The following is a 12,551-nucleotide window of genomic DNA, read 5'->3' on the forward strand; positions in this document are numbered from 1 at the left end:
TTTTTTTTTTTTTTGAGACAGAGTCTTGCTCTGTCGCCCAGGCTGGAGTGCAGTGGCGCGATCTCGGCTCACTGCAAGCTCTGCCTCCTGGGTTCTCGCCATTCTCCTGCCTCAGCCTCCTAAGTAGCTGGGACTACAGGCGCCTGCCACAACGCCCGGCTAATATTTTTTGTATTTTTAGTAGAGACGGGGTTTCACCATGTTAGCCAGGATGGTCTTGATCTCCTGACCTCGTGATCCACCCGCCTTGGCCTCCCAAAGTGCTGGGATTATAGGTGTGAGCCGCCATGCTCGGCTCACTTAATTTTTACAGTAGAGTAAAATGGCTATTTGCTAAGTGTTCTTCCAGCTCAAATGTATATGTGGATGTGTGTCTCAGCTAAGAGAACAGTGAAAGCTTGTTTCAAGAAACATGTGGTTCCAGGCATGGATCAGGTTGGTGGGCCAGCTCTCTGCCAGGTGTCAGGCTGGCTGATTGGCGACAGATGCACCTTTCCAGAGATTAGTGGCCTTCTGGGCCCTTCTGTTGGTGGGATTCCCTGCACCCCCATCCTGTGCTCCAGAGAATGGCTGTCATGGCTCAGGCACCCCAAGGGCCACAGAGACAAGCGCAGGACCAGGAGAATGCTGGTCTCAGAGGTCAATACCAGGCACTTCTGGTTGAGCGGGACTTGGATGACGAGAAAAGGAGGCGAGTCATCTACAGCAAGCCACCCTGCCTTTCCAGGCACACGAGCTGGTAGAGGGGAACTGGAGACCTTTCCTGCCCAGACCACTGATGGCTTCTGTGGCTTGGCTCTTACTGCCCAGCTCCTGGGTCTCTGGCGTGTGCTGGATACAGACATCTGATGTCACGACTTTCTCATCTCCTTGACTAACACCATCCTGATACAGACTCGGTGTCCGCCCTCGCCCCACCAAGAGCACTGAGGGGCAGGTGCATGAGCCAGCTGGGCTGGTCAGCAGGCACGTGGGCCATGCCTTCGGGTTCTGCTCCTACCCAGGTCCCTCTCGGCCTCTGCTGGACCCTGCTGCTCCCAACATGCAGACACAAGGCTTCTCCATGTTCATTTTTATTTAAAGACTCAGAAACACAGGCATCATGGTTCGTCATCACTGACAAGTCTTCCAAGATCACACGCTGACATTTGTGTCTAACAAAAACACTTGGGGTGGGGTGTGTGTGTGAACTGTGCAAAGTACAAAGGATCTCCCAGTCGGCTGAGCTTGTTTTGAGGTGCCTGGCCTGGCATCACCCCATGAGGATGCCAGGAGAGCGCCTGTGGCCACCATCCTCTCTGCCTCCTTCTGGGCAGAGACCCCTGGTGGCCTGCAGTCCTGTCCCCTCGGTGTCCACTGACTTCGGTCACGGCTGTGGACTCTACCAAGCTCCTCAAAGCCAATCTCTGTGGCCACCCAAGGCCACTGCATGGCTAAGATGTGTACATCATGGGGCTAGGATGAAACATAAGGGTTAGTTTCATCTTAACCGCCAAAACGTGTGTGCCTTTTGAGGCAAGATGGCCTGAAGAAAGGGCTAATTCTGCTCCTGCTCTTGTCTGCAAGCTACATCATCACAAAGGATGCAGGGCCTGAACGAGTTTAAAATACTCAGAAATGCACATGGGCCATGCACTTCCTCTGCCCTCAAGGCATCCTGGCATTGGTTCCAGAGCCCTGGCCAGACCCAAGCATCGCTCTCCTTCCTAAGGTGGCACCAATGCCCACCTGACTCTGCCCTGGAAGGGGCCAGCTGACATCTTCCAAGGACATGGCGACACTCGCCCCAGCTCTCTACCGTGGAGGGCGAAACACATTTCTGCCGGAAGCACCATGTGGGCCATGCCTGGGAGAGGAAGAACGTTCAGGTTACTCTATTCTGTTGCTTGGTAGCTGCATGCCTTAAAAAAAAGACTTAAAAAAATTAACCTGGAGACTTGACTTCATCTGCTTTCCCTGGAGAACACCTGCGTCATCCAGGTTGTTGGATCTGTGCACCTCTTTGGTGACAACGTGAATTTAAACATGCACAGGATTTTGGTGCTGGATGGGCAACTGATAGTTTGGCAATAATGGTAAATAGACAGCTTTTGGTGTCATCAAACTGGCACACAGAAGTTCCTATGTTTAAGCCAGACTTTTTCTTCTTTGATTCTGAACAACTTTCCCAAGTCTATTAAATCTATTATCATCTGGAGGGGGGGAAAGGCATGACCCCTGTCATGTGGCAGCCACCTGGAAGTAACAAGTAGCCAAGACACGTCCCAAAACAGGAACTCTGAAAATAAGCAGCCCATGTTTCAAAGGCTTCATGCCAGGCAAGATAATGTATTTCTGGAATTGGTTACATCCCTGAAAACCAGTGTCACCCTATGTTACCAAAGGCTAGTTTATTCAGCTTAAGTCTGAATGGTTTTTGTAAAAGTATAGGTGGAGAGAGGGGCGATGGATCAAAATTTTGAGGTGATAAAAATGTGTTCCTAAGGTGTGAATCTTGAGAACAAAACTGTCTCCCAAAAGGCTCCTCATCAGTCTTCCTGGGAGATGAGCTGTGGTGCTAATGAATATACATTCATCAGCTCCACCCAGGGAGTTCCCAGCATCAAAGCTGCACCTCCTCCTCTCTTGCCCTCCCAGCTCCCCGATCTTGCAAGCCTGCAACGGTGCCGCAACCCCCTGATCTCCTCGTACCTCTGGTCTTCAGCAGATGAAGGTTTGCACTGCCTGAAACAGGAGCAGTTATTTATTTTTAAAAAAGAAGAAAAATGGTGGTGGTGATCTGAACTGTTGTAGAAACTGCACATTTTGATACCAAGAAATCATCTTCTGAGAATGCTAATTGCAGTTCTCTCTGAGGCAGTAAAGGGAAGATTTTGCCTTCCCGGCTGGGGTTGACCTGCGTGCTCCTTCTACTGCCACACAAAAGGACAATTATAGTGGTCCTTCCTCAAAATGTTTCCAGGTCTTGAATAATAATCATCACCGTCTAGACAGAGCACGGGGTTTTGGTAAGAGTTTAAAGAAACCGGCTGCTTCCAAGCTCCCTCCAACCCCCTCAATGGATCCACCCCGCCAGCCCCCGGAGTACTGGCCGGCACTGAGGTGCGGGATGGGGGCTTCTCGGCGCTCTCCCAAACCCATATGGGAAATATAAAAATTCTGCCCCTTTGATGTCGCCTCAGACATCCTTTCTTTCAAGCTCAACCAAGTCATTACTAGTTTTACAAAAAGGCAGCACCAGATGTATGAAAAATAGGCAATGTCTGACCTATTAGAAATATATAAAGTCTAACAGCTTTACGTTAAAAATATGCCGTAAGAAAGAAGTAACGCAAGGGACAGTGGTGGTGAACAGAAAGTGTTGCTTATACTACTGGTAGGAGACAAGCCCACAGATTCTGCTCCGGTTCCCACAGGGGCGGTGGGGTGGCCTTCCGGGGGACCCCCAGGGCCTCACGTGAGGCCCCCCAGGACCACGAACACCCCTGCTGAGCAGCCGGGTGGCAGGTGACTGAGGTATATAGAATGGTGACAGAGCAACCTAAGCCCCGCGGGAAGCCCAGGGCAGCGCAGAAAGATGATCTCCAGCGCTCTTGGCCCCCATGCCACCCACCTCGCCTGCAGACCTCCTGCAACCTCCAACCCTGCTTAGGTGGTAAATATGAACGCTGCCGTGGCTGCAAACCACAGCCACAGGCCTGCCTGCACCGGCACCTGCCTCTCTTCCTCAAGGTGCTTTCTTTGCAGTTTCCACAGAGGGGGTGGGCATTTCCTTGAAGAACATCCCAGGTGTGCTCTCCGTTGGGGGTTTTGGGAGAAGGCACGACCTCCACAGTCCCTGGCCCCCACCCTGGGCCAGGGCGTCCCCCGCCAGGTGCCTTGGAGACGACCTGGAACCCTTGGGGCGCCGTGGCTCCCTCTCTGTGTGCCCTGGGCTTCCCAGGCAGCCTCCCGCTCTGTGAGCCGGGTGCGGGGAGCACCAGTCCTCAGAAGCTCTCGACGAAGCTGCCGGGGAAGAGGCCCGTGCGGCCGTTCCGCTGCAGGGTTCCCTTGTACCAGCCGTCCTCACGCTTCTTGTGCACGAAGACGATGTCGCCTTCCTTCAGCTCGATCTCCGCCTCGCTCTGGGGTGGGTACGAGACCACCACGCGGTACCTGGGGAAAGAGCACAGAGGGTGAGCCCTGCCCAGAGAGTCTCCTTCTGCCGGATCGTGCTTTCTCTTTCTCTTCCCTCGGTATGAATTATTGTCGTTTGCTGCTATTTTCCCACTTTATACAGTTTATTTTTATTTTTAATTTTTTCAAAACTCTTTTGAAATTTTTCATTTTTTTGTAAAAAAATTTTAAAAGACATTTCCCCCTGCTGTCCTTTTAGACATTGATCTATGCAGAAGCTGGACTGTTTCACCCCCCTTGAAGATTCTCCACCCAAGCATAGCCCCCCATCTCACATCTGCCCTCCTGCCCTGGCCCACCCACCCAGACTGCAGCCTGCCAGGGGCAGGGGCCGGGGAGGGTCAGGACAAACTGTGTTCCGATTTGCCCCATCCCAGCGTCGAGACCCCGGGCTCCTGTCCTCACCTCTCCCTCTGTCGGTTCCTCTGAGAAGCGCAGCCCCTCAACTGCAGCACCAACCCCACAGGCTGGTGCACCATGTGATGTGTGAAAGGTACTTGGAACACTGTTTTGGTAAGTGGTCCTTATTTTTTCCAGACAGGGTCTTGCTCTTCCACCCAAGCTGGAGTGCCGTGGTGTGATCCTAACTCACTGCAGCCTTGGGCTCCCAGGTTCAAGTGACCCTCCCACCTCAGCCTCCTGAGTAGCTGGGACCAAGGCACACACTACCATGCCCAGCCAATTTTTACATTTTTTTTGTAGAGATGGGGTCTTGCTATGTTGCCCAGGCTGGTGTTGAACTCCTAAGTGCAAGTGATCTGCTGGCCTGAGGCTCTCCAAGGGCTGGGATTACAAGCATGAGCCACCGTGCCCAACCTGTCCTTATTTTTGGATGTGTTCCAAAAATCGTAAGATTTTTTTCCCAGTGCCTTAGCATTGGAACTGGCTGAGGCCACATCATCATCAATAAGGCTCAACTTTCCCCACATCTCATTTCCACGAGACTTGGGCCCCCTGCAGCCTCTGAGGCCTCTCTGGAGTCCCTGTTTTCAGACCAATATGCCGTAGTGTAGAAGCAGAGACAGGAGCCTTCCCTGGGGCCTTCCCTGCATGGCCTCTGGTGGGGCGTGGGGTGTGCTGCATGGCAGGTGTTGGAGCTCTGAGTGCACCCCAGGGGCTCTCTGGGCTGTGGCAGGTGCTCCTGACAACACTTAGCTGTGACACTGACCAAGAGTTCTCTCCTCGACCACACTCCAGCCTGGCTCCTCTGAACCCTCTTCTTGGCTGGGCCTCACCTCTGCCTGTGACAACTTGAACAACCACTAACATAGCTTGTAACAGCTCAAGGTGGCATCCCTAGGCTGACCCCAGCCCCTCTTAAAGTGCCTGCCTGAGAAACCTCACTGCAGCCAAAAGAATCGGCTGTGAGTTCCAGCCACCCCTGAGGACAGGGCCTGTCTCCTGACTTCAGTGAGCACGTCAGCGTGTCCAGATGTGTTCACACAGACCACCCGCTTCCACCGTCTGCAACTTTTCACTTCCCTCACTCACTGAGCCCCTACTCACTGCCTCCCTGCCCCTCATTCTCTCTTGGAAACCCCCAGTCATTTGTGTGCCAACTGAACCTGAGCTCAGCTCACCCCGGACCCTATTCCCCATTGCAAATGTCCATTATGTTGCTGATTAAAACCTGTCTGACCACTTTCACTAGTGTCCGGCTGTGTCTGTGTTTGACAGGACACACACACACACACACACACCCACCCGCTCTGCTGTCCCACACTCATCCTGCAAGCTGCAGAGGAGGAGGAACAAGGCTGAGAAGCAGCTGTGGTGGCCCCGGGAGAGCCTTCCTCTGAAACACTGCCAAGGACAAACCAGTTGGGCCTTGTGCCCTCAGCCCTCATGCTTGCGGCCTGACAGGCAGGGCCCCGTACTCACTCCCACCAGCTGGGTCTCCCTCTGCCCTGGGGAAACTCCACAGCGGCATGCTTGCCCGATGCCTGGCTGGGCCTCTGCACGCCCCCAGCCCTTGTGTGGGTGAAGAATGTGCAGTAAGGCCTGAGAGGAGATGACCCTGGGGCACCAGCGTATTGGGCCTCCGGTCTAAAGCCCAGATCTCACATGTGGTGGGTTTTGCGGCAGGCAGGGTGCAGCTGTTCTCTCTGCCTAAAAACCCCTGGCTGACGGTTCCTCCGACACCCACTTTGCTGAGTAGCACTGAGATGGGCCTGGCAGGGCGAAGACGCTGGTTGCACTGGACTGCCCGGGTACCCATCTCCACAGATGCTGAGGCTGTCTAGGAGATAGGAGACATGGCCCCTGTGGCTCTGGATGCCTTCCCTGGTGGCCTCTGTGTGGTGCTTCTGTGGGTGGCTCCTGGTCCTGGCAGCTGCCCGCTCTGGGCCTCCTGCTTTCACCCTGCTCGGACTCAGTTGCCTCACAGCTGAGGCTCCTTTTGGGCAGAGGTTCAGAAGGCTCCAGCAGTCCCCATCCCGCTTAGAGGAGGGGCCACAGTCTAAACATCCCAGCATTTCCAGGCCCTCCGTGCTGCGCCCCTCCCACTCCTCCAGCTCTGCTCCGCCGTGCCCTGGCGGCCCCAGGTGCACCCACCTCAGGGCTCCTGCGTATGCTGCTCTTTGCCCAGAACGCCCTTCCCTGTGTGGCCATGCCGGGCCTGCCCTTTCCCAGCTCACCACCTTCTACCGCCCGACCACTAACCTGTTTACCCAACTCATCCTGCCTCCTGCACCAGCCTGCAAGCCCCATTGCCACAGGGACTACTGCACATGTGCTCCAAGTGTGGCTCACATACTTCAGGACCCCTTACAGTTCCCTGGGCCCATCCTGGACCTACTTGATACGACTTACGGGGAATGGACTAGGGAATGCGGATTTTCAGCAACTCTGGGAGGGAATGCGTGCACACTGGTGTCTGAAAATCGAGCTGAGTGCATGCTCAGGGAGGAAGCCTTCGCCCTTCCCCACCCCACATGCTCACAGAGCCTGGGGCACAGAAGCCATGGCTTTGGGGCAGTTTGGCTTGGTGCCAGGCTCAGGAAAGATGTGCAGACAGGAGACAAAGGTCCGGCCCTATGGAGCGCACAGCCCATGGGCACACGGGTCCAGCTTGCGTCAGGCTGGTGAGAGGAGGTGGCACGGAGGATGGGTTCCTGAGGCTGACTTAGGGGTGCAGTGTTCCTAATCCTGGGGAAGAAGAACAGGCCAGGTTCTGGGTCCCAGCCCCGAGTACCAGCCAACTCTAAGTGTCTCGGAGTGTCTGCAGGTGCACAACAGTTGGACTGGTTCCCATGGGCTGTCTGCTGGTGAACCAGACACTGCTCTCAGGGACGTGCAGGCGGGGAGGAAGGAGGGCAGGCGGAGGCACCTCCTTCCTCCCAGCCCAGCGCCTCTGTGAGGGCTTCCTGCTGGCCCTCCTTGAAGGAGGACAGATGGCTGCCGGGATGCAGCCAGCGGTCTGTGAAATCAGATCGCGTGCACACAAACCGAGGCTGCGAGGGCCCACAGGACCAGCGCCATCCTACCTGTGGCCTTCTGCTATCCTCTACCTCTTCCGAACACCTGCTCCTTCTCTCTCGTCCCCAAGGAAAGAAAGGAAGGCAAAGGGCGAGATGATTTCTCAGACTCTGAATGCAAGTTTTGGCTTTTGCCTCAACTTCCAGATGTGAAATAAACAAGCAGCTTTAAAAATATAATTTGTTAGAAAGATGTAATTTGGTGCTTCTGAGCAATTCAATGATTTAATGAGCCCAGATGGATGTGGGCTGAATTTATACGAGACAAGCGTTTAACGTTTCTGTCCAGATCATTCCAAGACTCTGAGCTGTTCTTCCTGCTGCAGGAAAGTAATTGATACTCCCCGTTATAGACACAGAGGGCTGTTGTCGTGTCCGTGTGAGCAGCTGAGGATGACAGCTACTCCCAGGTCACAACTGTGCGTCATAAATCAGCAAGCAACTCTGCCCTGCTGAGTATAATTACGATTACGGCAACCACAGCTAATTTTCAGACACGGGGTTCATGGAATCCAAATGGGCAAAATCAGAATGAATTCTCATTCCATTATTATTACCATTAGCTCTGTGTGCAAAGGTTTGGATGTTCTACTTTCCTTGGGGGTCGTCTGTTTCCCTCCCTGACAACGGGGACTGCAAAGCAGCCCTCCATGTGGTAGCCTTTTCAGAGCACCTGCTTTAACACACAAAGACGAATGAGCCCCTGAGTCCATGGAATGTGCTGGTAACAGAGTGGTGTCTGCTAGGAACTTGGGGATAAGAATACTTCTATACCCTGGACACTAAACTGTAATATCAACACACATATTAGCTGTTTATGGCTGTAACAAATGACCATAAATGTAGTGGCATCACACTATACAATTTATTATAGTTCTGTCCGTCAGAACTCCAACACAGTCTCACTGGGCCAAAATCAAGGTGTCTGCAAGGCTGGTTCCTCCTGCAGGCTCTAGGGTAGAAGCTGTTTCCTTGCTTTTTCCAGCGGCTAGAAGCTGCCTTCATCCCTTCTCTGGAGGCTTCTTCCTCCATCTTCAAAGGGGAGTGCTCACATTACACCACTCCGGCCTTCTCCTCTGCCTCTCTCTTCTAGTCATAAGGACCTTTGTGATTACACAGGGCCCACCTGGATAATCCCAGCTAATCTCTTTATTTTAAAGTTAGCTGGTTACCACCTTTAATTCCATCTGTAACCTGACTTCCTCTTTGCCATGTATGGTAACACAGCCATGAGTTTTTAGGGTTTAGGGCACAGACATCTTTGGAGGCCATTATTCCGCTCACCACACACATAATGGATCAGAGCAAGGAACGCTGAAATCCTAACAAAGCCAAATAACTCACAGGCCATCAAGAGCTGAGGATGAGCTGATCCAATGTGAACATCTGGGGAGAAGCCTGTGCGGGTCAAAGGGGCGGCAGTGGGCCAGGCCATGCTACAGGTGCCCTCACCATCACCATCTTACTATTATCATAGATGTCACAGCATATATTACTATTAGAGAGGTCATAGTGAAAGGTGAAGCCAGCTGGACTTCCTGGGTTGAGCGGGGACTTGGGAGAACTTTTCTTTCTTTCTTTTTTTTTTTTTTTTTTGAGACGGGGTCTTGCTCTGTCGCCCAGGCTGGAGTGCAGTGGCCGGATCTCAGCTCACTGCAAGCTCTGCCTCCCGGGTTTACGCCATTCTCCTGCCTCAGCCTCCGGAGTAGCTGGGACTACAGGCGCCCGCCACCTCGCCCGGCTAGTTTTTTGTATTTTTAGTAGAGACGGGGTTTCACCATGTTAGCCAGGATGGTCTTGATCTCCTGACCTCGTGATACACCCGTCTCAGCCTCCCAAAGTGCTGGGATTACAGACTTGAGCCACCGTGCCGGCCGAACTTTTCTTTCTTACAGGAGGATTGTAAAATGCACCAATCAGCACTCAGTAGCGAGGAGAGTAAAATGCACCAATCAGCACTCTGTAGCTAGCAAGGGGATTGTAAAATGCACCAATCAGTGCTCTGTAAAATGCACCAATCAGCAGGATCCTAAAAGTAGCCAATCACAAGGATGACAGAAAAAAGGGCATTCTGATAGGACAAAAACGGAACATGGGAGGGGACAAATAAGGGAATAAAAGCTGGCCACCCCAGGGCAACCCTCTGGGTCCCCTTCCATGCTATGGAAGGTTTGTCCTTTCGCTCTTCACCACGAAGGTCCGTAGCTCCATTCTTGAAGTCAGCGAGACCACGAACCCACCAGCAACCAACTATGGACACAATAGTATATATTATTATTGTTGTGTTGTTTAGTGTGCACTCATACTTGTTCTGGTGTTAAATCTAGGTGATTTACAAGTATTATACCCAGACATGTATTATTATCCCCATTTTATGTATGTGGAAACTAGAACTATAAAAATGAAGAAAGCGGGCCAGGTGCAGTGGCTCATGCTTGTAATCCCAGCACTCTGGGAGGCCGAGGTGGGCGGATCACTTGTGGCCATGAGTTTGAGACCAGCCTGGCTAACATGGCAAAACCCTGTCTCTACTAAAAACACAAAAATCAGCCAGGCATGTTGGTGGATGCCTGTAATCCCAGCTACCTGGGAAGCTGAGGCACAAGAATGGCTTCAGTCTGGGAGGTGGAGGTTGCAGTGGGCCGAGAATGCACCACTGCACTCCAGCCTCGGTGACACAGTGAGACTTTGTCTCAAAAAAAAAAAAAAAAAAAAAAAAGAAAGGAAAAAAAGAAAAGAAAGAATGAAAGATGGATGAAATGGCTGGTAGGTGGCCGGCGTGTTTGTCTACTCAAAGCCTCTCTACGATACTTGATACTGCCAAGGTTCAGAAGAGCCAGCAGGCAGGCATCCAGTGGGCAGGAGGGGCTGGTCCCAGAACTCAGCTTGCCTGGTCCTGCACCAGAACAGCCTAGGGTTGGTGTAGCCCTGCTGGGGAACCGGGGCATTAGACAGTTCTAACCTGATGCCATGTGCATTTGCTGCCTGCGTTTCCCATGACCACACCTGTATTATGAGTTCCACAAGCAACTTCTGGAAGTTCAGCTCCCTCTGCACATAGTCCGCAGGACGAGAATATGCCAGACACGTAAAGATGAGTCCCCTTGGAAGGAATGGGGCATGGCCCTCTGATTTACTTACACCCCAGGCTTGTGGGTTTGGCTCATAAGTCTACTTCTGAGACTGGCCTGCTGCCTGCCAGCTGCTGGGGCAGGGCTGCTGAGCCTGCAGTCCTGGCTGACCCGGCCCCAGGGAACTGCCCACAGTACACTCCCCTAGTCCTTTCTCAGAGGAGCTCCCTTTGCAGCACCTTCTACCTGAATGTCCTTCCTCTGAGATTGGAGAGGGGAGCAGCGCCCGCTCTCTTTCCAGAGTCTCAAGAGAGAAATGGTTGAGATCTGAAGGAGTCTAGGCATAGGAGAGGCCCAAGAAATGCAGGCAGCAACACTGCTCGTTCCTCCTTGGCATTTCAAGGTGGAAACCTTGACTCTGACAGCCCATACTGCCCTGCTGCCTGCATTCCCACTTTCATGACCACAGGTGGGCCTTGCACACCTCAGGCCCTCCAGGAGTGCTTGGCAGCCGAGTGTCCTGGCCCCATTACAGGGACTCTCACTTCTGCACAGGGCACAGCCCAGCTGCTCCTCCTCCAAAGTAAGCCTGGAAGTAAGTTTTACTCACAAGTCTGCAAGGCCCAAGTCCAAGTGCTCTCTGGTGCTGTCCCAGCCTGAGGAGTCAGCATTTTCCCAGTCATGCCCTCAGCTCTGACCTGCCAGGGCTCCCCAGGATACCAGGCAGTCTGTGGCTACCATGTTGAGGGGAGGGGGCATTTCTGGGGCTCATGAGCAGTTTGGTTTCAGGCTCTATTTTGGAAACACTTCTCTTTAACGAGTGCTACAGAGTGCTTTGTGCAAGGAGGCCGCCAAGAGTCTCTGGGTACAATGACCCCTGATTAGATGGAACACTCGGAGAACTGGAGCGAGTCTCTGAATTTTCTAATTCATCAGAGATGCCCACAGCTTTATAGAACAGAGTCTTTCAAAACCTTCTATGGAGGAGTCTGGAAGTCATGTCTTTGAAGATAAAGTTGAGGGGTCTGGGGAAGAAGAATCCTAGGGCAGACATGAGAACAGCTTTGAAATATCCCAAAGTCTGTCATTCTCACGGGCCGGCAGACCAACTCCGTGACTCCAGACAAGGGCTGGGACCCATTCGGAAAACACAGGCAGCAGGTGTTGGTCCCATGAAGGGAGGTTCTGATGCGGAGGAGACTCCTTAGGAGGAGATGGGAGGTGGACGAAGTGGAGGAGGAGGAGTTGAGAAGGATAGAGAAGGTGGGTGTGTGTTGTGTGTCTGAATGTGTGTTTGTGTGTTTGCTTGATGTGCAATTTGTGTATAGTACATGTATCTGTGTGTTATGTGTATTTGCCTGGTGTGGTGTGTGCAGTGCATGTTTGTGTGGTGTGCAGTGTGTGTCTGCACAATTTACATGGTGTGTGTATGTGGTGTGTATGTCTGTATGGTGTGTGATGTGTTTGTACAGTGTGTATGTGTATGGTGTATGTTTGCAGCATGTGTGGTGTGCGTGTGTTTGCAGTGTGTGCGGGGTGAGTGCAGTGTGTGTGGTGTGTGTATGGTGTATGTGGGGTGTGTGTTTACAGTGTGTGTGGTGTGTGTGTGTTTGCCGTGTGTGTGGGGTGAGGGCAGTGTGTGGTGTGTGTGTATTGTGTGTTTACAGTGTGTGTGGTGTGCGTATTGTGTGTGGGGTGTGTGTTTATAGTGTGTGTGGTGTGTGTATTGTGTGTGGTGTGTGTGTAGTGTGTGGTGTGTGTATGGTGTATGTGGGGTGTGTGTTTACAGTGTGTGGTGTGTGTATGGTGTGTGAGGTGTGTGTTTATA

The 12,551-nt window shown here is 52.6% G+C and overlaps 1 protein-coding gene across 1 annotated transcript in view; it reads right to left on the minus strand.

Moving 5' to 3' along the window:
* Positions 1–1,057: 1,057 nt before the first annotated feature.
* The window catches only part of SH3RF3 (SH3 domain containing ring finger 3), a 374,941-nt gene continuing 363,447 nt past the window's right edge, over positions 1,058–12,551 (minus strand). The window contains exon 10 of the mRNA XM_023190396.3: positions 1,058–4,155. Within this exon, the coding sequence (XP_023046164.2) occupies positions 3,987–4,155 (169 nt within the window). The 3' untranslated portion in view covers positions 1,058–3,986. The remainder of the gene's footprint in view (positions 4,156–12,551) is intronic.

This window comes from Piliocolobus tephrosceles, chromosome 15 (assembly GCF_002776525.5).
Source record: "Piliocolobus tephrosceles isolate RC106 chromosome 15, ASM277652v3, whole genome shotgun sequence".
NCBI classification, from domain to species: Eukaryota; Metazoa; Chordata; class Mammalia; order Primates; family Cercopithecidae; genus Piliocolobus; species Piliocolobus tephrosceles.